Source organism: Nothoprocta perdicaria, unplaced genomic scaffold (genome assembly GCF_003342845.1).
Source record: "Nothoprocta perdicaria isolate Ctin4 unplaced genomic scaffold, notPer1 scaffold_97, whole genome shotgun sequence".
In the NCBI taxonomy this organism is placed as follows: Eukaryota; Metazoa; Chordata; class Aves; order Tinamiformes; family Tinamidae; genus Nothoprocta; species Nothoprocta perdicaria.
In genome coordinates this window covers 1,084,098-1,109,797 of record NW_020456276.1, presented here as the reverse complement: position 1 = coordinate 1,109,797, position 25,700 = coordinate 1,084,098, and the positions used below count along the sequence as shown (strand labels likewise).

The window sequence follows — 25,700 nt, the reverse complement described above, 5'->3', positions numbered from 1 at the left end:
CACGTCACAAGACACATTCTCCTACCCTTGCACACATCTTCACACTGGCACTCCTGGCTGTCCTTGCCTGCACGCACAAGTGCAYATAGGCACGTACACGCATGCACATATGCAATAACACAGACTCATGGAAGAGCACAAACTAGCTCTCCTCCCAACTCTCAGGACCTCAGCAGTGGAGGGCAGATGGCAACTCCTGCATGCTGGGCTCTGCCAGCCTCCTGGTCACTGTTACTCATCCCATGAATGTTTTCATCCCTCTCAGCTGTACAATGAAGAGATTCTGGACCTGTTTGACAGCACCCGTGACCCTGATGCTCGCCACCGCAAATCCAACATCAAAATCCATGAGGACGCCAGTGGGAGCATCTATACCACAGGAGTCACGTCACGCCTCATCAGCTCACAGGATGAGGTGGGTACAAAAGAGGACATTCAGACAGCTCCCACACGTGGGGGACACACCACTCAGAGGCGATAGGGTGAGGATGGAGGTACCTCATCCTGCATAGTTACATGAAGTGATGCATGGGGCAGATCTTCAGCAGCTTTGTGCTACAGAGCTGCAAAGAGTGTCCTGGCCARCTACAGGGGAACTTAAAGGTTTTGTTTCTTCCTCCATGGTGTTGTTGCAGCTGATCCAGTGCCTGAAGCAAGGGGCTCTTTCCCGCACCACCGCCAGTACCCAAATGAATGTACAGAGCTCCCGATCCCATGCCATCTTCACCATCCATCTGTGCCAGATGAGAGTGTGCACCCATCCGGAGATGGTGAGATGCAGGGAGGGCTGGCAGAACTTGTCTCTTGGTTGGGCTGTCCCCAACTCTGATACCCAGGCAATGTGCAGAGGCTTCTCTGGAAAGGCAAGAGAGTTTGGAGTCWTAAAGCTGGAGAGTGTGGGCTGTGTATTGTTTCCTTCCAGCTAARGCAAACATTAGCATTTCATGAGATTAAAGGTCTGCCCCAGAGCAGCCCCATTCCAGGCAGGGGTGGTCTGGTCCAAGGGATRTAAACTGCTTTTCGGATCCTTTTCCCTGATCTTCAAAGGGGTGGATGCCAAGTGGAAACACAACAGTTCTTGATGTCTATGGCTACGGTAGTTTCCTGTAGTTGGCAATCCTTGTGTGTGCTTGTCTGCATATGCTTSTGTGCAGGTGAATGGGGAGGTGACCGGCCTCCCAGACGGAGCCCAGCCCACCACTGAGTAYGAGACCCTCACAGCCAAGTTTCACTTTGTCGACCTGGCCGGCTCGGAGAGGCTGAAGCGAACGGGTGCRACAGGAGAGCGAGCAAAGGAAGGCATCTCCATCAACTGTGGGCTGGTATGGTGCTGGGGAGGTTAGCCTGTGGAGGGCAGGGGAGGCAGGACCTTGCTGCAAGAGCCTGGCACGCTTTGGGGTCCCTCTCGGAGATGCTCTGTGCTGCTCAACGTCTGTCATGRTTTATGCTACCATGCCATGCCTTATCCGTGATCCAAAAGGCCAGTGAGGAGGGCACAGCTCTTCTGCCAAGGGCAGAGTGTGGCARTAACTGAACTGTGAGGAAGGAGTACAGATGAACAAGGGCACCAGTCTTCAATAGGCAGAGATATGATAACTTGAGCTTAAAAAYAACTTCAGGGTTCCTTGCTGTTCCTCAGTGCCCTCATGCACATGGGTATGTGAGACACAGCCTGAGGAAGAAAGATGATTACTGGAATTGGCATAGGAAGCCATGTTCCTGTAGCTCTTGCACCCCAAATCTGTGACACTGCATTCACCCCAGGACTGAAATGCTGGAAATGCGACAGCTATATTCCTAGCTATCTTCCTGATTCTATATTCCCAGCAGAGGCTGAATTTAAGGGGATGCTTTCCTTTGCATTGACAGCTGGCCTTGGGGAATGTCATCAGTGCCCTCGGAGACCAGAGCAAGAAAGTTGTGCACATTCCCTACCGTGATTCCAAGCTCACTCGTCTGCTGCAGGATTCCCTTGGGGGCAACAGGTAAGGGATGCTGGGACCGGCTTGGACCATAGTGGTCCAGTGAGACATCTGTGGGGAGCTGTCCTCATGTCTAAGGGGTTGAGGTTCTATGTGGGAGCTCTGTGTGGGATCTCTATCAGGATGCAGACACCTGAGGTTGTCGGGGTGCCTCCTCGCAAGCAATGCTTGACTTTGCAGATTTAAATACGTTGCCTGCTCCCAAATCCAGATACAACTAGCCAACTTTGGCAAAATTGCAAGAGACTTTGCTGATATGAGAATTAGCACGTGGCATTGCCCAGCATGGGACAGCTTTCATTTCCTGCCTGCTTTGGGTGTACTTGTTTGAAGAACCCGTTCTTTTCTCTAAAGCTTTACATGTGCAAGGCAGTTTTTGGATAGTGGATTTTTCTTCATAATGCTTAATGCTGTGGTAGTGGAGTGGTAGATATGAGTTCTGCCTCTGGCTCAGGGAGGGATTAAACCTGGTTTATATCTTGGTTAAGAAGTAAAGAAGGGCCTAGGTTGAGTGGATATAAGTGGTCTTTGTTGGGTCCTGGGGGAAGCCCATCACTGAACATGACTGAACCTGARGATTCATCTGCCAGGTTGGCATAGAGTGGGGGAAACTGTCATCTCACTGTGACCTTCATCTCCCCAAGCCAAACCATCATGATCGCCTGTGTGAGCCCATCCGATCGGGACTTCATGGAGACCCTGAACACACTCAAGTATGCAAACCGGGCTCGCAACATCAAGAACAAAGTGGTGGTAAACCAAGACAAGACAAGCCAGCAAATCAGCGCCCTGCGGGCGGAGATTGCTCGACTCCAAATGGAGCTGATGGAGTACAAGGCGGTGAGTGGCCGCGYAAACAGAGCCCTATGGGAAGGCAACTGTAGAGGTGGGATTGATCCAGAAGCAGAGAGAATACTCCTCATGTTTGAACATGTTTGAACATGGGGCCATTTTAGAAGGCAGGACTGTCCTGTCCACCACTCTCTCACACTATGAATAAGCAGCTCTTATATGGCCCCATTACGTAGCCCCCCTTCTCCATGAGCAAGTTCTGTGGCCCCAGACAGTTCAACACTGCTCCAGAGATGGCCGTATTTCAATGGCAACATGGTGTCGAGAAAATCAGCTATAGCAAAATACTAAGAGACCAAAAATGGCACATTTTGCTGTTAATGATGATGGAAATCTTTTTTTTTTCTGAGTTCTTTTTTTTTTGAGAGAGAGAGAGAGAGAGAGAGAGATCACTTCAAGGTTTCTTTTACCCTTGTACATCTGCCCAGCTCTTGCTGCTTTGTTCTTCATAAAAGCTAGCCCTTGGTTGGTGAACTGCTTGTGCTAAGTCACTTATCTTCCCACTGCAGGCCCTTGTGAAGGCTGGCATAGTGGTTAGTGCATGTGCTTCATACACTGGGGGTGGGAGTGTAATTCTTGCCTCATCACACGTAGGACCTCGGTCAAATCTTTGGGATGTTGAGGCAGGAAGAAGCCTTTAAACATCCGCAACCCTCCATCTATGCCATTTTCTTTTGGGTGTTTTTGCTCAGGATTTCTTGACATTCCTACATTCTCCCTGACCCTACTTTAGGGATCAGGACCTGTCTGACCCCAGGAATGCTATTGGTGAGCCCTTGTGTTCTAGCATATCCTGTGCTCAAAGGCTCCTCTCCTCTCCCCAAAGGGCAAGCGGGTCATCGGGGAGGATGGCTCAGAAGGCTACAGTGACCTTTTCCATGAGAATGCCATGCTCCAGAAGGAGAACAACACACTGCGCATGCGAGTGAAAGCCATGCAGGAGGCCATTGATGCCATCAATAGCAGAGTCACGCATCTCATGAGCCAGGAGGCTAACTTGATGCTGGCTAAAGCAGGTGAGATTGTGCACATGCAGTGCAGAGGGTTGACCCACATGTAGATCCATGGTGTCTGTGTTAGGTCCTGTGTCTTGCCTTGACTGACCTGAGCTTCTGCCTCCCCCAGGCGACGGCAACGAAGCCATTGGTGCCCTCATCCAGAACTACATTCGAGAGATTGAAGAGTTGAGGTGAGCCAGGTTCTGCTTTTCTCCCCTTCTGCTCAGTGCTGATTGAGAGGCAACGTGGTCTGCTGGGTTTAACACTTGTCACCTGGATACCCTGGCATGCTGGACACAGCATTTGGTACCCACAAGGGCTGGGTCTGAGCCCAGGTGGTGCTCCTCTCCTTGCCAATGTCATGAGCTGGTCATGGCTCAGAAGGATTATTCAGAATTCAGTTCCTTAGGAAGGTTTAAGAATAAGGTTAAGGAAGGTGTAACCTCAGTGAAGTAGCTGCTGAGGCCACTGGTATTTCCTGAGCTGTGAATCCCACCTTCAGTGTTGGGCACTGCTTTGGTCTGTGTTACACATTGTGTGGCCATCAGTAGAAGAGGAGAAGAGCTGGCAAGGCTCTTGATGTTTCCTAGAGACTGCTGACTCTGGGTACCTCTGCTTGTTTCACATTTCCCTCAGGTGCTCCCTGTTTGCAATGTCCTGGTCTTTTGGCCCAAGATGAGTGGGGATGGTTGGGTAGTGCCTCTCTGGCTGACTTTTGCCTTCTTAAAAGCCAGACAGGTCTTTCCCTTCCAATAAGGGTGTCCTGCGCTTTGACCACAGCCTGTCTCTCCTCCATAGGACCAAACTCCTGGAGAGTGAGTCCATGAATGAATCGCTCCGTCGCAGCCTCTCGCGCGTCTCTGCCAGACCCCCCTACTCCATGGGCTCATCCCCAGCACCTGGCTTAGCTGGCCTGAGCAGTCCTGCTGCTGCATTGGAGACGGAGGCCTCTGATGTCCTCCGGCGGGCCAAGCAAGACCTGGAGCGTCTCAAAAAGAAAGAGAGAAGGCAACGGAGGAAGAGGTCAGCTCCTGTAGGATGTGGCGGGAGGTGGCATATCCTATCTGACCTTGCAGGACCAGCTGTCCTGCCCTCTTCTCCCCATTCTTGCCAGTGACYACAGACAGGGAACCCAGGGTCCTGCATGGCCTTCCCCATCACCCCTTGATCTCTTTTTCAGTCATCGTACATGTCTGGAGGTTGCTTTCCCARATGGGTCCAAAAAAGCCAAACAGAGGATGTGGGAGGGGAGCAGTGGTGGCTCTTTGGGACCCTTCCCAGGCTCCCTCTTGCAGAGACTCACTCCAGCCCTCCTGTTCCTCTCCACCAGCCCTGAGAAGGAAGCATTCAAAAAGTGTCCAAAGCTGCAGCAGGACAATGGGGAGGAGACCGATGAGAACGAGGCTGAAGAGGTGAGGATCGAGGGCTAGCRTGGCCCTGTGATGAACTTCGAGTGGGTGGTGGAGATACCAGGGACTCCGTAAGAACAGGAGCAAGAGTAAGGAAGACGGAGGTGCTCCACAGCCATTGTGCAGCAAGGAGCCAATGTCTCTTTAGGTCCTGTTTTATCCTGTGTCAGTGAAAGGAGGTGGGAGGATGCAGTGCTGCTCAGCTGGGAGAAGCAGGGGTATGGGGCAGATCCAAAGCACAGATTTGCCCATCTCTGCTGTGGACACTGGGGGCTCCAGAAAGCATGTTGCAGCCCCCATGCACCTTGTCTAGGAGGCTGAGACCTGTTGGTGAGGCCACAGCCCCTTGCCATGGGGATGAGCACGGGTTTGGAGATGGAGAGGGCCAGCAGAGAGAAGGACAAGGTCACGCTGCAAGCTGAGGCCAGGCATTCTCCTTTTAGGAGGAGGAGGAACAAGATGAGAGCGGCTGTGAGGAAGAGGATGGGCGTGAGGATGAAGATGAGGACTCGGGGAGTGAAGAGAGCCTGGTAGATTCGGACTCAGATGCGGAGGAGAAGGGTAAAGTTCAGAGCGGCACGAGCATCTTGGTATCTGGGGCTATATTAGTTGTGGTGTCCTGGCACTAAAGAAGGGGGAGTCTGGTGGGACCCTGGACCACGTCTCGTCCAGGTGTTGCTACAGAGGGTGTKTGGGATGCTGCTCCTCCTCAGCAGTGTGCACTGCAACCCTTTCTCTTCAGCTCCTTTTGTCCCCTCCTTGCACTATAATTCAGTGGGGCTGTGGGAGTGATCCTGTCCTCAGTTCCTYCCTGCCTGACTATCCCTCCTGGCCTCCAGCTGTGAATTTTCAAGCTGACCTGGCGGATCTGACATGTGAGATAGAGATCAAACAGAAGCTGATCGATGAGCTGGAGAACAGCCAGCGGCGTTTGCAGACCCTCAAGCATCAATATGAGGAAAAACTGATCCTACTGCAGAACAAGATCCGGGACACACAGCTGGAGCGGGACCGTGTCCTGCAAAACCTCAGTGAGAACTATTTCTCCTCATTGGATTCCATTCCTAATCCCCCCTTTCTGCCTAGCTTCCCCAGCTCTAAGCCAAAGCGCCCATCCCTCCACACAGTCATGTGGGAGCAGGACTAGTCCCCTGGAAAGCTCACGTGGCCCTAGAGGTGGCTGGAGGGGAAGGAGAGGTAGTGCCTTTTCTATCCTTGGACACTGCGTCCTGGGATATGGGGTCCTGTTAGATGCTTGGAGAAACTGAGGGACACAAGTTTACACAAAAGACCCAACAGTCTAAGAGATCTTGAGGCTCAGTAGATAATGGATCACATAGGCAGGGTTCACATGGCTGTAGAACCACTTCTATGGCTTCTTCTATGGCCCCTTGCAATTGTAGCATAAATTGCTGTCCTGAATGGTGCCTCCAGACAGACCCCAGGTCAGAGCAGAGGGAATAAAGAAAGATCTGGCAAGACGAGGAGRGCACAGTGTCCTGCCTCCCTGGGCAGGATGTGTTATTGGAGAAGGAGCCCAGGGTGTGTGGGTCAAATCAACCCCTTTCCACACTTCCCCAGGCACCATGGAGTGCTACACAGAGGAGAAAGCCAACAAGATCAAGGCAGACTATGAGAAACGACTGAAGGAGATGAACCGGGACCTGCAGAAGCTCCAGGCAGCCCAGAAGGAGCACGCTCGGCTGCTGAAGAACCAGTCCCGCTATGAGCGAGAACTGAGGAAGCTGCAGACAGAGGTGGCCGAGATGAAGAAGGCAAAGGTACCCAGACGGGTGGCTGCTATGTGCAGGGATGGGGAGGGCATCCCATGTGCCCAGGCCTGGGAGGTGTCTTCCAGTGCAGTAACGAAGCTGAGACTGGCACAGCCAAGTGGGTAGGTGCAGCTCCCCACGCTGCTCAAGGGAGAAATATTTTGTACCTGATAGAGCAAGAGGAATGTTCTCTTGCTTGGTAGCGAGCACGGGAAGGCTTTCTGCCGGCCRCGCCGCTGGGTGCCTGTGCCTTGGCAGACAGCACCCTTCTGTTCCAGGTTGCCCTGATGAAGCAGATGCGGGAGGAACAGCAGCGGAGGCGGCTGGCGGAGACTAAGAGGAATCGGGAGATTGCTCAGCTCAGAAAGGAGCAACGTCGGCAAGAGGTTGGAGCTCTGTCCAGCTAGCCCATGTCATACTGGCTGTCCCAGTGCAGTGAACACTGCATTTTGTAGGAGAGTCAATTCTTGTCCTGCGCTGGCACTCTGAGGTGCTCAAAAATACCAGTGAAACTTGGGGCACTGCTGCACCCATTTGCCTTGCAAGGAGCAGACCTTGTCACAGAATACCTAATGGAGCAGCTACATCCTYGGGGCCCACTTGCAGCTCCTAGTGTGTGATTAGCAGAGCTGCTGTGGACTCCTCGCCCTGCTCAGAAGGCAGGGTGCCACCAAGGGGACTATAAACCTSCTCTCTGTTAAAATCAGGAGTGACTCTATTCACATCCAGACAGCTGTTCAGGAATCTGGTCCCATATGGAATTACACCACGTCCTGGCTTCAGTGGTGGGAGCCCAGGGACTGAGATCATTGCTAGGGTGTTTGGGCAGCCCTCCCTAGCCTATAAGACCCAAGGCATCTCTTTCTCTCATGTTCAGTTTCAGATCCGGGCTCTGGAGTCTCAGAAGCGGCAGCAGGAAATAGTATTGCGAAGGAAAACCCAGGAGGTAAGAGAGTGGCAGTCACCTCTGCTGGGACAGGGGCCTCTGGGAGCTGTCTGGGGCAAGCAGGAAACATCTCCACCTCCATTGGAGCGGCACTCCACGAACTTGACTTGGAGACAACCAGCCATTTGGAGAATGTTMGCCCTGGGGTTAGATTTCCCAAAGGACTGGTAAGATGTTTATGGCTGTGAGTAACCAGGTAGCTCAGGAGGAACAACTGTGGCCGGCAGAGGAATTTCTCACCTCCTAGAGCAGCTGATCTCGGGAGGACGAATGGGAGTCAGGAAGGAGCAATCCTCTGCGTGCTGTCCACAGAGTTGCACAAATGCCCCCAGGGCAAGGTTCAGACTTCCATTAGAGCTGCTTAGCCAGGGCTTATTTCCCATCTTGGCTTCGCACCCATCTGTGTCTTGGAGCTTCGGGTCTCTTCCGATCTGCTGCTGCTCTTGGTCCGGCCAAGAGTAGAAGTTTCTGAGGTTGGGTTGGGCCAGGGATGCCTGTTTGACATGGGCATTCCTCTGCCCTGTTTTGGGTAGGTCTCAGCTCTGCGCCGTCTCGCCAAGCCCATGTCGGACCGGGTYGCAGGCAGGATGAGCCAAAAGCCAGCCATGCTGGACTCCGGTGCGGAGGTCTCCGCCAGCACCACCTCTTCGGAGCCTGAATCTGGAGCTCGCTCCGTTTCCAGTATCGTGCGACAGTGGAACCGGAAAATCAATAACTTCTTGGGAGACTCCTCGCCCTCCATGAATGGAACTCGGCCTGCCAGGTCAGGACAGAGGTGGTCTGGCTCTGCTGAGCTGGGGCTGCGCAGGGTGGGCGATAAGTCTTCCCAGGATCCCCATAATAGCAGATGTGACTTATAGCTGGGAGCAGGGGTTGAAGCACGTTTGGCCTGTACTAAGTTGCTGATCTGGTGGTAGATCAGGCTGGTAGCGTGTGACTACCYGTTGCTTGAGCTTGAGCCCAACACTGGGCTCCTACAAGTGCTGGCACAAAGCCTGCCAGGTTCAGCCCTGCTGTAATGATCTGGCAGTCTCTTGCCTCTGCCAACAAGGGACTAGAGTTAACAAGAGCAGACAAGGAGGATGGCAGATCCGAGTCACCCAAAAAYGATGCAGATGCCTCCTCCACCTTTGGGTAGCCAGAGCCAGGACGTCCTTTAGGGGAAAGCACAGCTTTCCAGGAAGCTGTGGCTGGTGCCCTGACCCCTTTTTTCCCCTTTGGCTGTAGGAAGAAGTTCCCTAAAAAGGGGACAAGCCAGACCTTCAGCAAGGCTGCCCGTCTCAAATGGCAGTCTCTGGAACGACGCATTTTCGACATAGTCATGCAGAGAATGACCATTGTCAACCTGGAGGCCGACATGGAGCGGCTCATCAAGGTAAGGGACAGCACTGGTGTTGGGCGGTGGGCGCAGGGTTAGGGGAGAACCATGCTGACAGTGCCAACCCAACCTCCTTTTCTCCCCCCAGAAACGGGAGGAGTTGGCGCTACTGCAAGAGGCATTGCTAGGCAAGCGAACAAAACTACAAGCAGAGAGCCCCAAGGAGCAAAAAGGCCTGCAAGAGCTGAATGAGGAGATTGAAGTGCTGGGGGCCAACATAGACTACATCAATGACAGCATTTCTGACTGCCAGGCTACCATCATGCAAATCGAGGAGACAAAGGTGGGCAAGTTGACCAGGCTCAGCCTGCAGAAATGGAGACAGAGATGTAGAGTGGGGAGCATCCCCAGGAGGTCAAGGCCCACCAGGTTGTATGTCTGGCCTCTTCTTCTAGGCCAATGATGTAAATACTGACAGTGAGATGTTGCACCAGCCCATCATGTTGTGTGGTTGGTTGTGAGTGGGAGCTCTGCCAGGTGCTTGCAGCTTCCTAACACCTCTACAAGAAGGCATCGGCCACCAGTACAGGATGGGCAGTCAGGCTCTTTCCCCACTCCTCTTCCTCACTTGGTTTGTGGGGACTCAGCAGCAGGRCTGGGAAATGAGCCCAGGTGCCCAGATGCCTCAGACTCCACTGCCTTGAGAGATGTGGGAAAGCCACAGTCCATGGCCTCCCCAAAGACTGATGGTCACGCATATTCATGGGAGTTTGCAGTCCTTTTTAAGGCCTGCATGAGATACTTCCTTGGGGGAGGATCAACATTTTTTCCCAGTGAGAGAAGAGAAGAGAGGAGAGGAAAGAAAAAAAAACAAACAAACACGTCCTGGTTTCTATACCGGATGCATGGTAGAGCTTCCCGACTCTCCATTTCCCTCTAGTGGCTGTAGCCTTGGACAAGAGGTGCTTGTGCTCTTGCCGGGTTTGTGTCACATGGATGAGCAGAGGAAAAGAGGCTCTTGTTAATTTAGGCTAGACTTTGAACTGGTGATTTGAGGTGTGAATCTGGGTGAGGCTGGTGCCTGCAAATTAGCTGAATTAAGTGCCTGCACCAAGAGGTTTCCTGTTCTGGGTTTGATGTGAGTCTCGATGTCTAGATCTCAGCAGTCAGTTGGGAAGACTGGAGTAAATGAGAGTCAAGAGTGAATGATTCAAGACAGGGACGTAGCAGAGGTGCCACCAACAGCCTTGTGAAGCAGTGCTGGCTACTGTGCCCGCTCTCTGCCCTTCCCATGCCCAGCATCTAATTCCCTGCCTAATTCTGATCTTCAGGAAGAGCTGGACTCCACTGACACCTCTGTGGTGATCAGCTCTTGCTCCCTGGCTGAAGCCCGGCTCCTGCTGGATAATTTCCTGAAGGCTTCCATTGATAAGGTATGGGAACACTGCACTACTTGAGGCGGGGGGCTGGGAAAGGTGTGACCAGGTCCTGCCAGGAACCTCATTCCCATCTCATTCTTGTGACAGGGGTTTTCTTGATGCTGCTTGGTGGGGAGCTGAGTCGTTCCATGGAGGTTGCTCCCAGGCTCTATGGAAGACAGAGATGGAGACTTCAGTGTGACTGTTTCAGGCTAACCATGGTCTTCTGTCCTGCCAGGGGCTGCAAGTAGCACAGAAGGAAGCCCAGATACGCCTACTGGAGGGACGCCTGAGGCAGACAGATGTGACCGGCTCTTCACAGAACCACATGATCCTGGATGCCCTGCGTGAGAAGGCAGAGTTGCATCCTGAGCTGCAAGCTCTGATTCACAATGTCCAGCAAGGTGGGCCGGGAGCTGACGGAGGAACTTTTGGTGAGGCAGAGTGRGGGGCAAGGGCTGGACCGGTACTTTCCCTGGGCCAGGCATTGTTGCCCATGGAGCCTCCGTCTCCTCCCTGTGGCTTGAGTCTAGCCTGCCTATGCCAACCCCGAGTGTGCACTTGGAGGTGCCATGGCTGGGGTCAGCCTGTCCAGGCACCAGCACCCGGGTGTGATGATGCTTCTGGGCAGGGAACCTGAGCTATGTCAGCAGAGCCACAAGGACAGGATGTGGCATCTCGCAGCAAGCCAGGCTTTGCCCTTAGCCTTGCTGCCAGCCAGTCCAGTTGGGAATTGGTGTGATGTGCAGCCCTTCATATTGTTCACATGCCTTCTCCCATGTGCACAGAGAATGGCTACACAAGTACGGATGATGAAGTCTCCGAATTCAGCCTGGCTTCAGATGGGAGGTGAGTACCCAACTTAGCCCTGACTTGCAGACTGTGCCTGACCTGGTAGTCCCAGTGTCTGTGATGCGGTAGGGAGTCTGATTCCACTCATGGGACCTCAAGAATGGATATAGATGAAGAAAGTCCCATCTAAGCTTTCCTCTGGTGTCTAGCTGTTGTGGGGGAGCACAAACATTTCCTAGACCAACAAGGAATGAAGAGTAAGCCATTTGATGGGGAAGGGATGCTGAAGTGCAGGAGGTGATCCAGTGAGACCAGAGGATGGGAGAGGGCAGGTCTCTGAAAAGTATTCAGCATTGAAAATCCAGCTTGGTCTTCTCACACTCCTTGCAGCTTCTCGCAGTCTTTCACCATGAAGGGCTCAGCCAGCCAGGATGACTTCAAGTTCAAGGTGAGTTGGTCCTGCTGTGTGGCCCTGTCACAGGGTATGTGATGGGCACACTTTCTGCMAGGGCTTGATTTTGGCCTCGTTGTCTTGCCCTTGGGGAGCCAGGCCTTGGATTTCATAGAATGGTGGAGTCATCTCTAGACAAGGAGAATCCCATAGCTCCTGATTCTGTAATCTCCTGAAGGACTAGGGACTTGCACAAGGATATACACACTCTGTGCACAAGGATACCCAATACCTTCCAAGTTTGTGTGCACATAAGCAGATTGCCACGCAGTACCACATCTTTCATTTGTGTTCGAGAAGGAGGAGGAAATCCCTCTGCTCTCTTCARGCTGTCACCCTTTCTTGTAGCCTGGAGAACCAGTGCTGTGGTGGGCATCCCAGTGTGATACAGGGAAACTTATCCCCTCATATTCACAGACCATGAGCAACAGCACCCTGCACTTTCCTGCTGTACCCCATGTCTTCTCCCATGCTCCCTGTGTCTGACTCCTCTTCCCTGCTCCAGGGAGAGCCCAAGCTCTCAGGGCAGATGAAGGCAGTATCAGCCGAGTGTCTAGGACCCACACTGGATATCTCCACCAAGAACATCACCAAATCYTTGGCGTCCCTCATGGAGATCAAAGAGGACGGGATCAGCTTCTCCATCCGAGACCCCTACTGTAAGGAGAAAGTGTCCCGAACCATCAGCCTGCCCACACGAGGAAGCACCTTGTAAGCCTAGGGTAATGGGTCTCTGTGTACCAAGAGTTTCACGGAGGCATGGGTTGGTGGTTGGGAAGTTGTCCTAGCCCTCCAAAGCACAAAGCATGTGCCAAATTTTACACCCTTCCAGACCAGTTTGCAGCAAGCAGTGGTGGGTTTCTCAAGCTGGAGAATATCTAGGAATGTGTTGATATCCTTTGCAACTAAAGAGAAGAGTACTTAAGGAGGAGAGAAAAGAAGGATGAAATGAGGGCCACTAGATCATTGCCTTGGGTTCTGTTACCAGCTTTGTGGGCAGCAGAATCCTGGCAGCTTCCCAGGATGCCACAAGGACCTGCACTCATGTGATGACTTGAGAAATCCTCCGACCTTGTGATTATGCCTCTAGAGCACCCCAACTTCTCCATTTGCTCTGATGGGGGAGGGATCTGGGTTCAGCAGAGAGGGACTCAGCCTGGAGAAGGGCACTTATCACCATTTGCTCTGCTCCAGCCCCAGGCAATCTCGTGGCTCAGACACTTCACCCCTGACAAGGAGGAAATCCTATGACCGTGGGCAACCTGCCAGGTGAGCTGGAGACTTTGCCATGGGGAGACTTAGACAAGTGGGGAGATGCTAATTGCGCTGCCTGTGGCAGATTCAGCATGGCTCTCGTGTACCAGTGTGGGCAACAGGGATTTAAGCGCCTGACAACTGAGTACTCCATGTCACATTTCTGTTTACTCCTTCCTGGCTCAGGCCTCCAGATGTTGGTTTCACACCTCCTTCATCCCCACCTACCCGGCCACGCAATGATCGCAATGTTTTCTCYCGTCTGACAAGCAACCAGAGCCAAGGGTCTGCCTTGGACAAGTAAGTCCTATTGGTGTGGGCTGATTTGAGTGAGGGGGATCGATGCTGTATCAGCAAGCGGCAAATACCAGGTCCCACTACAGGGTATAGAAGCACAGGAGCTGGGATGGCTCCAAGCAGACTCTCATCACCATCTTCCTTCACTGCTGCTCTCTGCAACGGAACAGATGCTCTGCAAGGGCCAGGCTGGACTCTCTGCCCCTGTCCTGTGGTGACCTGGTGTGKGTTCCCTCAAAACTGGCTGCTCGCTGGAGCTCACAGGCTTGGGCTCTTGCTGAGCCACGCTTGGAGAYGTGATGGTGCCAGTCTTGGGCTGCTGGGAAGGACTGCGGAGCAGGATGGGCTGGGGTGGGGCAGGATGTGAGGCTCACAAGAACCTGATGGACTTGCACAAATTCGCAAATGCTGCTCCGACTGCCCCTGTGGCAGATTGGTCACTTGTTCCTAAGTTTGGTGCCTGACTTAGAGCAAATCTAGCAGCATCGATGTGCCCGACAGAGATCTGCCGTTTGATCCTCATGTCACATCCTGCTCCTTTGCCCTCTCCCCTGATTTTCCCTGTGTGCTTCTCTCTGTTTCTCTCTCTCTGTTTCTTTGTCACATGCTGACTTGGATGCAATAACAACCCTCCATCTCTGACTCCTCTTCTGCCTCTTCTGTTCTGGGTTTTCTCTCCCATAATCCTGCTAATTTTCTGCCCCTAGGTCTGATGACAGCGATTCCTCTGTCTCGGAGGTGCTGAGGTATAGACAACTTTCTATTTATTATCACTTCTTCCTCTCCTCCTCCTCCTCCTCCTCTCTTTTCTTAAGATTCCACTCTCCCTGGTCCCTGCATGTTCCACCTGTACCTTGCTGCTCTGCCCTGTCTCCCAGGCCTCTTTCCCAGACTGCTAGTGTGTGCTGTCCTCTCTCCTTGGCATGCCAACTCCAACGTCTGGTGCTGTCCTCTATTAGTTTCGAGCTGTTCTTGCTTTGATCAGCCTTTGTGAAGGTGGCACTGGGGACACCTGTGGCCTTTGGCTGGATGGGGGCGAGCACGTGTTCTGCTGCACCTCTGGTGGGCTCTCAGCAGCGTAATTTCAGTGTCCCGTCCCTCCCTCCGCTCTCCGGTAGGATGGCATGATGCTAGGGCAYTGGAGTGGCTCGAGCAACACTGGCCACTGTCCGTGCGTCCTCCCTGCACRTGTCTTCCAGGTGGATATCTGTAAGCGCTCCCCACGTCTGGATGTGCTTTCCCAGTGCTGGGCTGAGGAACAGTCAATCTCTTTCCTCAACCTGCAGAGAGATTTTTTCTCAAATTAGTCTGCAGCCCAGAGCTTAGCCTTGGGGGTGAAGGGAGCACTGGGCTTGTCCCCCTCTTTTATTCCACCATCTGCAGTTACTTACCAGCATGGCAACCTTTTCACTATCCTGCAGGAACATAAACCCTTGAGCTGGGTGTCTCCTTGCGCTGCCTGTACTTTGAGCTGGCTTAGTCACTTCGCAGGGATGGTACCAGTGACTTGGTTGTACTGGTGCGTGCTGGGCCCTCGAGGTTATTTGCAGCTGCAGCACCCATTGATAATATTTCACCCCACGTCAGGGACCAGGGATTTCCATGTGGTTTCAGTGTTGCCTCATGATTGGGTTAAACACTAGGAGTCAGGGGAGGATCATTTCATCTGCGTTTGTCAATGCATTTCTGAGAAAGAAAGAGCACACGCAGAAAGAAAGAGCACACGCAGGTGACCTTCAAGCCCAAATTAAGGAGCCCCCATGCTTGCTCTGTCCTCCCAACTAATTCATGGCCATGTGCTGGCCCCTCTTCAGCCCTGTGTCCCAGTTTCCCTACGTGTTAAAGAAAGACTAGCACAGCTCCAGGCTCTGCTTGCAGGAGGAGACTGCGCTTTGGCATCTCAGCTGGTGAGAGCTTTTAGTGGCCGTGCACATGTCCCTTGAGGACGGGGAGGGTGGAATGGTCAATGCCCAGTGCCCGATACGCTGCTGACGTGGAAGGGATTGGCAGATGCTCTGTATCCTGAGGTTGCATCRTGCATTGACATGTTTTGAGGAAGAAAAAAAAAAAAAGCTTTGGCAGGGATGCCGGGATTTACCTTTTTCTGCTTAGAGCCAGTGATAGGTAACAGAGCTCTCATGGCCACTGTAATATAGATGCTGCATGCAAAAAAGCTACTGTTCTTTGCCATGCTTGTGGTCTTGCAGCAGGGCCTTGTCTGTGGCCCACAAGCCATGGGMTGGAGACCCCAACCTCCAAGGAAGTGGAGTTGCAGATGTTGCTATCCTGAAACATTCATGGTGAGCAGAGCCCTAGGCAAGGCAAGGTGCAGGGTCCCATTTGTCCCAGTCTGGTCTGACAGCAGATGAGCTGGGTCTCCTTGTTCCTTGGGTCTGTGCCAGTGGGGCATGACAGTCTGAGCAGCAGAACAGAGACCACTAGATAGATCTCTAGACGGGTTCCTTCACAGGGACAGAGACATGAAGCATAGGTTGATGGGGATGGGCATGGACAGGCACAAGGATCTTTGTGCTGAGGTTTGTATGGGCATGTCTAGAGAGGGGCTCTTCCTTTGGCTAGCTAGTGGGAGATCTTCAGGATGAGGCAGTTCTTGTCCTCTCATGTCTCTGGGCCTATGTAGCTTCATACCTGTCCACACACAGACCCCAACATTCTTGTTCTCTCTTTCCCATGCAAGGGGCATCATTAATCCAGTGGGTGGCACCAAGAATGCCCGGACAGCCCCACTGCAGTGTGTCTCCATGGCAGAAGGACATACCAAACCTGTGCTTTGTCTGGATGCCACCGACGAGTTGCTTTTCACTGGGTCTAAAGGTGTGTGACACAGAGAGAGGATGTGGGAGTTGCTGGCAAGAGGGAATATGCATGAAGTGCCTGGCAGCAGGGGGGATGGTTCTTCCTGGACCTCTGTCCTGTCCTCAGTATTGAGGCTGCCCCTGGACTATGCTGGTGCCAGGGCTGGCCGGTGCATTTTCCCTTGAGACAGGGGAAACCCTTAACCGCCCAGACCCAGTGAGAGATTTGCCCTAGTCTGACGCTCTTGGGTACCTTCCTTCTCCCACAGACCGGAGCTGCAAGATGTGGAACCTGGTGACGGGCCAGGAAATTGCTTCCCTCAAGGGTCACCCGAACAATGTGGTTTCCATCAAGTACTGCAGCCACACAGGGCTGGTGTTCACCGTGTCTACCTCATACATCAAAGTGTGGGATATCCGGGACTCGGCCCGGTGCATCCGCACCCTCACGTATGTAGCAGGCGGGAGTGACCCGGAGGGACCATGGAACTGGGAACACCTCTGGCTTTGCAGAAGCCAATGCCAGGAGCTGTTGGGGCCCCAGGTGATAGAGGCAAAGCCACAAGCCAGCAGTTCTGATGTCAGTTTGCAGCAAATGCAGTGCTGCAGTGCAACGGAGCAGAGAGACTGGGGGAGACCTGGGACCACCCTGCAATGAGGGGTTCTCTCAGGGGWGAGAACCTTGAAGGCTTTTGGCAGGTAGCAGACATGTTCCTGTATGTCTGGCAGTCCAGAGTGGAAACTTGGATCTTTAGAGAGGAGTTTGAGAACTAGAAAGGAGGGAGGGACTGGCTGTGCCTACTGTCTGCCAAACCAAAGCGAAGCCCAAAGGTTGGCAGAGAGCGAGCTCTCTATGCCCCTAGCTCACTCCAGCAAAGAGATACTTTCTCCATCAACCTTGTCTCATCTGCATTGATCTGAAGGTGCTTCTCTCTACCACCTTATCCATGATGGTGAAGCCAGATACTTCTACCTCCTTGTGCTACCTGCCAGCCAGCTCTTCCTCTTCCTACATGGAGGAAATGGAAATGGGAGGAAGAAAGAGCAGCCCAAAATGGAAACAGGGGGCAGAGTAGGATGCTTTATATCATGCACACACTCCAAGTGAAGTGCATGGTTCCACTTCCCARGGAGAGCGGTGGCCAGGAAGACAGGCTGATCCCAGGGTGGTCCTGCAGTAGGTGATATCCAAGGGCTTTCCAAGACATGGGATCTACCTGTGCCAATCTGGAGCCCAGCAGTCCCATCGAGTTACAGAGCAAGGCCTCTGCAGTTCTGGTCTTTGCAGACCAGAACTTTGCTCTCCACTTATCCTCCCTCCTCCGTCTCTCCGTTCCATAGATCTTCTGGCCAGGTGATCTCTGGGGATGCATGTGCCGGTACCAGCACTCGCACTGTCACCAGCGTACAGGGTGAGCATCAGATCAACCAGATCGCGCTCAACCCCAGCGGCACCACGCTCTACGCCGCCACCGGCAACTCTGTCCGCGTCTGGGAGCTGAGCAGGTGAGGGCTGGTGCCACAAGCGGACCAGGCAGCTTGCTGACCTTCAGCAGACACTGGCCCTTCAGGAGGGCCTGGAATGACTGCCCCAGCCCCCCCATCCACTGAGAATTAGGCAGAAAAGGGGAAAAATACAGACAGTGGACAGGATCCCGCTGGTTGTGCTGTTTCTCCCTTCCCTGCCAGGTAGGCACCAGGTTGCTGAGCTTTGGCTTCTTCCTGGACTCTGCAGAGGCTGCTGATGTGTCCCAAGGCTGCTTTACCCCTGGTATCACTAGAAAGTAGGATGTCCCAGCTCATATTCCCCCTGGGCACTGTTCCCTATCGGAGGGGCACCAGGCATGTGGGGGGACACCAGGCGTGTACCTAGGGGAGCCTCTTGGAGGGGGTTTGGTGCCCAGGGAAGGGTGAGCTGACCCTATGCCTTTGCTCCAAGGTTACAACCCATCGGGAAGCTGAGTGGCCACATCGGGCCTGTGATGTGTCTCACAGTAAACCAGACTGCAAGCAACCATGACCTGGTGGTCACGGGCTCCAAAGATCACTACGTCAAGGTACTGTAGCCCTGTGCCACGTGCTCTAGGTGACCCTGCGTGTGCAGGGGAGTTGGACTACATGACCTCTGAGGTCCCTTCCAACCTTAAGCATTCTATGATTCTATGATACTACTCTTATCTAGCTCTGGGGCAGAGCCCAATGTCCATAGGGGAGCTCAGCAATTCCCAAAGCCTATGCTCTCCTCACTCAGATTCCTCCTTTCCCTTGTCTGTGGCTTTTGGCCCATCTGCTCCTGCCCAGTCTTGCCTTTTGCTTTGCCCCTGATACAAATTAAGTTTTGGAGGCAGGAGTTTGCAACCTTCTTAAACCTCAGGCTCTGTGGATGACATTTGCTTGTTGTGGCTGGCACAGATTAGCAGCTTGCTCTGTCCTGCGTATTCTTTATCACAGATACAGAGACCTTGTGCCTGCCTGTTCCCAGCACTGACACAGTCAAAACTTCCCCCCTCCTTTTTCATTTTCTGATCTTTCTTTCTAGCAGGTTTAGTAGGAATTGGCACCAGGGAAGCAGAGAGAAATGAGCTGGGAAGAAAAGCAGGATCTCACTCTTCTGGTAGCCGCAGGCTGTTAACTTGGCCCATTGTGGTGTGTAAAAACTCCCCACGGGTAAAATGCAATGGAATGRGGGTTGTCTTTGGTGGCAGATTCCCATGATTGTGGCAGAATCCTTAGTTAGACCTTTGCCTCCCCCTAAAAAGCTGTAATTAACTCTCCCCTTTCCAGCAACTCTATAGCTACTCTGAGCCTAGAAACAGAGACTGATGGCCAGTTGTCCAAGAGCAGGTGGCCTCCATTCCCATCTGAGGTGTCTCACCAACTGCTTTCCCCCAGGTCTTTGAGATCACTGAGGGCATGGTGGGCAACATTGGCCCCACGCACAACTTTGAACCCCCTCACTACGACGGCATCGAGTGCCTGGCCATCCAGGGAGACACCCTCTTCAGTGGCTCCAGGGACAACGGCATAAAGAAGTGGGATCTGGAGCAGCAGGAACTTATCCAGGTCTGGAGGGGAGTGGATGGAACAGGTTCCCTGGGTTATGGGGGGAGAGGAGCATTGCTACAAAGGGCCTAAGGAGAAGTTCAGAGACCTGGTATCAGTGTCCTGCGCTAAGCTAACCTGAAAGAGCACCTCTATTCCTTGAACTCTAGCAAGCCCCACTGCTGTGGGAAAGTATGCTAGATGGCCCAGTACTCCTAGATGGCACCCAGGGGTATCGGGCTGTGGCAGGAAATGCTGTTCTGGGTACCTGGATGCCATGTTCCTCTCTGAAGACAAGACTGTTGCCTCCTGCCCAAGAGACAATCCCAGCTCCAAGTATTGGATTGAGCCCCATGGCCTCCTAACTTTGCAGTGTCATCCCTAGCATCCGGATGGATGGGGACATGGCAGGCGGCGGTGATCTGAGKGTTCCTGCTTGCATTTAAGAAGCTCTTGAATGTGTGCTGCAGATTAAATTGTTGCTTTAAGGATGGTAATGGTCTCTGTCCTGTCCCCCTACCTACAGCAAATCCCCAATGCACACAAAGATTGGGTCTGTGCCCTGGCCTTCATTCCTGGTCGCCCCATGGTGCTGAGTGCCTGCCGTGGAGGCATGATCAAAGTGTGGAATGTGGACACCTTCACCCCAGTTGGGGAGATCAAAGGGCACGACAGCCCCATCAACGCCATCTGCACCAACTCAAAGCACATCTTCACTGCCTCCAGGTGAGCTTCAGGCTTTCTGGTCCTCAGAGCATCCTGGGAGGGGGAGACCCTTGGGTGGAGGTGTCAGCCCTGAGCTGGGGTGGGTTTCCACTGAGAATGAAGGAAAAGTGGGACAAGGAGGGAAGGAAGAGGGGCTTCCCTACAGCTTTCTAGTCCCYGCACACCTGCATGTCATCCTGTTGATGTTAGCCTGCCCCATGGCCAGGCTGGCCGAGCATAGCTCCTGCTCCTGTGCCCCCAGCCCACATTGTGGTGGTGCTGTGGTTGTCCCCAACACAGTGACCCGTCTTCTGTGGGGGCTGGTCACCCCCTGTTGCTCTTGGGGAGTTCTCCAGCAGCAAGATTCTGATACCTTCTTTTCAACCATGTCCCTTTTCTCCCTTCCTTTTTCTCTGTCTCTCTGTCTCTCTCTCTCACTCCCCACCTCCCAACCTCCCATCTGTGCCACAGTGACTGCCGGGTAAAGTTATGGAATTACGTGCCTGGGCTCACCCCTTGCCTTCCACGACGCGTCCTTGCCATAAAGGGCCGTGCTACTAGTCTGCCTTGACCCTCCTGTTCTGGCTCTCTCTTGCTCATGCACTCTTATTCTATCTTACTTTTCTTTTCTCTCTCTGTCCATCTCTTCCTTCCTCTGTCTTTCTTTCTCTCTGCTGCTTGCTTTAGCTCCTCTCTCTCTCTCTCTTTCTCTCTGGTCTGAGCTGCTTCTTAACGGTATGAAACTATTTTGCGTTTTTCTCCACTTGATTTTTTTTTTTTTTGCTAGAAGTGACTTACCCCTTTGCCCCAGTCACATTCCTGGTTTTGTTGGCTTTTGTTTTTGTTTTCCCAGTGCCCATATCTACTGCTGCAGCTCTGTGGGAGCCATAGCCTGCCTCCACCCATGCATGCGTGACAGAGCAGGAGCTGGCAGCTGCTCCCCAAAGCACCCTGTGCCTCAGGGAGGCAAAGCTCACCCGTTCCCTGCAGTGTCACAGGACCCTGAGAATCCTCCTGGGAGAGTCAGCTCCGGAGTCCCCACAGATCATAATATCTTTGTTCCTTGTCATCAGCTGCTGCCACTAGTCTCTAGAGGCTGAGCCCCACTGGGCCTGCCTGCTCCCCAGACTGGGTTGGGTGACCTCCTGCCAAGAGGAATTAGCCTAGAAAAGTCCTTTTTTGGGGGCTGCATGCTACTGTGGGCTGGGGGTGGAGAACATGTTTCTTGAGCAATGCCTTCCGTGGTGTTTGCCCCTCGTTTATCCCTCTCACCTTTGTTTCTCAGTGACTTGACAGTGAAGCTCTGGAGTGGGAGGAGATTACCTACTGGATCCAACTAGGAGCTGCCAAAAGACTGGAAAAAGTGACAGGAGGGCAAAGGTCTTAGTCCCTCTACCTCACTATTAAGACCTTAATATCTGCAAGAATTCAGCCCGGTAATGGGAACTTCTTTGTGCCTGATCCCACAGGATGGATGATGTCCTGTCTGGTACTTTGTGCACTGCCGGCTTCCATGAGGAAGCAGCTTTGTGAGGCATTGTCATCTCCCCTTTTCCTCCTGCTGCAGCATCCCGATGGTTTTCTTGTGACTGGGAAACGCTTCAGCTCCCTTTTCGCTCAGCCTGCTGTAACACTTGATGGGATTCCTGGGTGTCGGATTCCAGATTGACTCCCTCTTGGTGACATTGTTTACTCTTCTACTTGAAATGTGTTCATGCAGCCTTTGTCAGTGCTTCTTCAGTTGCTGTGGGCTCCAGAGCTGGTTCCTGCAGCAATCTGTCTCCACCTCACAATGTCAAAGCTGATGGGTTTTGCTGGCCAGGACAACAGCATGGAGGGGGCAGAGTGTGGTATCCATAGRTATATAACCCAGCACTGAAGGCTGCTTCCCTGGAGAAGTTACGCATGGGAGAGTAACTCGGTGTGGTAGCAGATCTGCATAAGGGTGTCCAGTTGGATCCATTCCCCTCAATCGGTCTACCTGGCCTTAATGCTTGGAGATGTGCATTGGATTTACCTCACTCAGCTGCTTTGCTGGGCCCTAGCCATGGGCACAAAGAGTAGGGTCAGCCTGGAGACACCTTCCCTCGATAACTTGAAGACCAATTTGCTGCACGTTTCCTTCCCAGTCTCCACATTGTGRTTATAAACTTAGCTGAGCCATTGCCAGGAGGCAGGATTGGTGCTGGGCATGGACATGTGGGACTGGGTTCCAGCAGAGCCCGGAGCCAGAGGATGCCCAGCAAGCTATGGGTGTAGCTGGAGGAGAGGTGCGAGTCATCTGTACTTGAAGCACAGGAAAGGGTTGCATGCACTCGTCTTGCACTGATTCACCCCATGCTTGAAGGACAAGTGTGCGCGTTCTTCATCCCCTGTAAATGACCTCACAAAGTTCAGCTTCCGCAGAAGGCTGGGGACTCATTCCAGGAGTTTGTTTCCCAGAGGACACCACCACTGTTCTCCCTTCCACCTGCTCAAGGGGCCGCCAAGGCCCCCTCACACTGGCACTTTCATGACCCACTGGATCATCCCCCTCCATCCTGTATGGTATCAGACAGGACTTGATGTGAGACAGCAGAGGAGACGCTGGGAAAGGCACTCTYATGTTCTTCCTCCCATTTTGTCACAGAAGAAGCAGTATTTGAACTCTGATTTAAGGATTTCTCCATGTAATCCCRCCAGTGCCAAACTGGGACCTCCAGGATCTGCCTAATTGCTCTTAAAAAAACACCCACTGTTTTATCCCTGCTTTCTCCAAGAATGGGTACTTGAAGACCAAATCCAGTCTTTTTGCCACCAGGACTCCTCAAGACTATTCCAGCTGGAAAGTGGGAATTCTTCTGCATTCCAAAACACAGGAGCATCTCTATTTATTTGATGGATTTTTTGTTGTTGTCTTTTTAGGAAAAAAAAAAATCCTGCTGCCACATCCTGATGGAAGGCATGGTGGCTTGTTTGTACTCATGATACTGACAAGGACAGCGAACAGCCTTCTCCTGACAGTTGCCGAGCTCTGCTCAGCCTGGGATTGTAGGCTGCTTTGGAGGTGAGGAGACCCCCTGGAGCCCCTAGCACCTGGAGCTGGCTCTGGCACTGCACAGGGGCTGATGCCAGAGGGATCCTAGTGTGGTRGAGACTGAAGTTCTTGAATGCAAGCTCCAGGACCTCTCCTGTCACCAGSAGATGCTGGTGTACCCAGAGAGGTGACAGGAGGAACAGCTACTGTGGACTTGGTGTACGCTGCTGGGACTGGGAGCGGGGTAAATAAAAAGGCACAAGGTACTCTGGCCACCAGAATAACGCACAGAGATGAGATGGCTAAGCAGGAGCGAGGAGGTGTTACCCTCCAAGGGCRCGAGCATCTTGGTTAGGGTTCCTCTGCTCTTTGCTCAGCCTGTTCAACTTGCATTTGGCCGAGGGTGTGTGTGTTTGAGTGTGTATGTGTCAGTGTGAAACTACCTGTAGCCAGGGCTTGTGCACCATGTAGACCATATGTGGACCATAATGTGTCAGTGTCTACGTTCAGATCTGCTAGTGCCTGATCTAAAACCTCTCGATGCTGCTCCCTGCTTGAAGTTGGTGAAGGGACCTGCTGCTGGGGGATTTTGGTTCAGACCTTCCATGGCTTTTATAGAATCACTGAGGTTGAAAGGGACCTTTAGAGATCGTCTGGTCCTACCCCTCTGCACACACAGGGTTACCTAGAGCATGTTATACAGGATTGCGTCCAAGCAGGTTTTGTGTATCTCCAGAGAAGAAGATTCCACAACCTCTCTTGGCAACCTGTTCCAGTGCTCTATCATCCTTGCTGTCAATAGTGTTTTCCTTAAGTTCCTTTGGACCCTCTTGTCCTTTTTGCACCCTCCCTTAATGCATTTACATATTCTGATCAGATCCCCTCTCAATCTCTTCTTTTCCAAGCTGAACAGGCCCAGCTCTCTCAGACTTTSCTCATAGGGCAGATGTTCCAGGCCCCTGATCATCCTCGTAGCCCTGCRCTGGACTCTCTCCAGCAGCTCCACATCCCTCTTGCACTGGGGAGCCCAGAACTGGACACAGTCTCCAGATGTGGCCTCACCAGGGCTGTGTATAGAGGGACGATCACCTCCCTCGACCTGCTGGAGACGCTCTTCTTCATGTGTGCCAGGATCYYRTTGGCCTTCTTGGCCACCAGGGCACACTGCTGCCTCATGCTCAATTTGTTGTCCACCATGAGGCCCAGGTCCTTCYCTTCAGAGCGGCTCTCCAGAAGGTCAATCCCCAGCCTGTACTGATGCGTGGGGTTATTCCTCCYCTGATGGGAGAGGAATACCTTGCACTTGTCCTTGTTGAACTTCATCAGACTTCTTTCCGCTCACTTGCACAGTCTGTCCAGGTTCCTCTGGACARCAAMACAGCCCTCTGGGGTATCAGCTACACCTCCCACTTTGACTTTACTGCAAGTTTCTTACTATGTGCAGGCAGCAGATGCTTACTTAATCTCCCGTGGGAGTGAGGGRCCAGTCCTAGGAAGACCAAGCATATGTTTTTATGCCTTTATGCCCAGCACCATGCCAGCTGGGCTTCCAAAAGTGGRGAAGATGCATGGAGACTGTGCCTCTCCTCCCACTGCAGCCAGTGAGGAACCAGACGGTCAAGTCAAGGCTGCCTTCTCCAGATGCAGGGTAAGAAGCCAAGCACTGCAGCACATCTTCAAGCAGGTCAGAAGGGGAGGTCTTTGAAGCAGGACTCAAGTGTGGTCCCATGAGTCTGTGTGTGTGTTTGTGTCTCTGCCTCCATGGGTTAGTATTTCCCATGCAGGAGAGTGGTTCTTGGGTGTTGATCTGGTTTAGCTACCTCACGGTGCAAGCTGGGTGTTGTCATTGCTTGGTTTGGTTTGGGGAATGGGATAGGGCGGGGGGTGGGGTTTGGGCTGGTTTTGTTCATCATTGTTGTGATGGTTATGATTTTGACACTTGAATTAGTCCTGGGGATACATGGCCTCGCCCACAAGGCCTCACCTTGCTGCATCTCTGAGCCGTCCTTCACCTCTCCTCCCCTGTCTTCCCTGATGGTGGACAGCAGGGCACGGCAATGCAATCTATTATGAGCACCCCTATGTCTCACCTTTACAGTGGGAGATTTTGCTCCAGCTGCTGGTCGATGCCCAGGCCACAGTTCTGCATTGTTGCTCTGTGCTGATTTGCACCTTGGAAGTGGTTTCTCCTGTCCTTTGGAAGGATGGAAAGGGATCTCTGTGAGGCTCATCTCAGCCTGTAGTCCTGTTTCTGCAGATTGCTGGTGGCTGCAGCRAAACGCCTCTTGTCTTTGAAATATCAGGAAAAGCTCCCAGTTTGAATGGTCCTGTCCAAGCTAAAAATTTCCAGAGCCTATTCTGATTCGGTAGCAGTCTGGAACAGCCTGGGTTGAGTTGGCCTGTAAGTCCAGCTGAATCTTGCATGTTCCCAAAAGATACCTGAATCCAGATTGTCTCTTGGGCATTGAACATCAATTAGGAAAAAATKTAATCATTGCTGATCACCCCCACTGTCCTCTTCTGGCTGAAGAGCAAACCTGACTCTCACAGCACGATGGAGTTTGGCAAGGAGTCATAACTCTGATGCACAATATTGGGGGAATCATGTTCCTCTAAACACTGCAGCACAAGA

General features: G+C 52.7%; 1 protein-coding gene across 1 annotated transcript in view; it reads left to right on the top strand.

The window, feature by feature from the left end:
- KIF21B (kinesin family member 21B) overlaps nt 1-23,264 on the top strand; it is a 43,569-nt gene extending 20,305 nt beyond the window's left edge. Inside the window, exons 4-35 of the mRNA XM_026053267.1 lie at nt 266-415; nt 636-770; nt 1,155-1,322; nt 1,870-1,985; nt 2,627-2,822; nt 3,661-3,850; nt 3,960-4,023; nt 4,631-4,855; nt 5,163-5,244; nt 5,685-5,802; nt 6,081-6,272; nt 6,823-7,022; nt 7,292-7,399; nt 7,891-7,959; nt 8,493-8,722; nt 9,187-9,334; nt 9,426-9,620; nt 10,609-10,710; nt 10,934-11,099; nt 11,484-11,544; nt 11,878-11,935; nt 12,444-12,649; nt 13,133-13,207; nt 13,379-13,492; nt 14,197-14,235; nt 16,188-16,324; nt 16,575-16,755; nt 17,647-17,811; nt 18,245-18,362; nt 19,198-19,368; nt 19,874-20,073; nt 21,338-23,264. Of these exons, the coding sequence (XP_025909052.1) occupies nt 266-415; nt 636-770; nt 1,155-1,322; nt 1,870-1,985; nt 2,627-2,822; nt 3,661-3,850; nt 3,960-4,023; nt 4,631-4,855; nt 5,163-5,244; nt 5,685-5,802; nt 6,081-6,272; nt 6,823-7,022; nt 7,292-7,399; nt 7,891-7,959; nt 8,493-8,722; nt 9,187-9,334; nt 9,426-9,620; nt 10,609-10,710; nt 10,934-11,099; nt 11,484-11,544; nt 11,878-11,935; nt 12,444-12,649; nt 13,133-13,207; nt 13,379-13,492; nt 14,197-14,235; nt 16,188-16,324; nt 16,575-16,755; nt 17,647-17,811; nt 18,245-18,362; nt 19,198-19,368; nt 19,874-20,073; nt 21,338-21,392 (4,434 nt within the window). The 3' untranslated portion in view covers nt 21,393-23,264. The remainder of the gene's footprint in view (nt 1-265; nt 416-635; nt 771-1,154; nt 1,323-1,869; nt 1,986-2,626; nt 2,823-3,660; nt 3,851-3,959; nt 4,024-4,630; nt 4,856-5,162; nt 5,245-5,684; nt 5,803-6,080; nt 6,273-6,822; nt 7,023-7,291; nt 7,400-7,890; nt 7,960-8,492; nt 8,723-9,186; nt 9,335-9,425; nt 9,621-10,608; nt 10,711-10,933; nt 11,100-11,483; nt 11,545-11,877; nt 11,936-12,443; nt 12,650-13,132; nt 13,208-13,378; nt 13,493-14,196; nt 14,236-16,187; nt 16,325-16,574; nt 16,756-17,646; nt 17,812-18,244; nt 18,363-19,197; nt 19,369-19,873; nt 20,074-21,337) is intronic.
- The last annotated feature ends 2,436 nt before the right edge of the window (nt 23,265-25,700 follow it).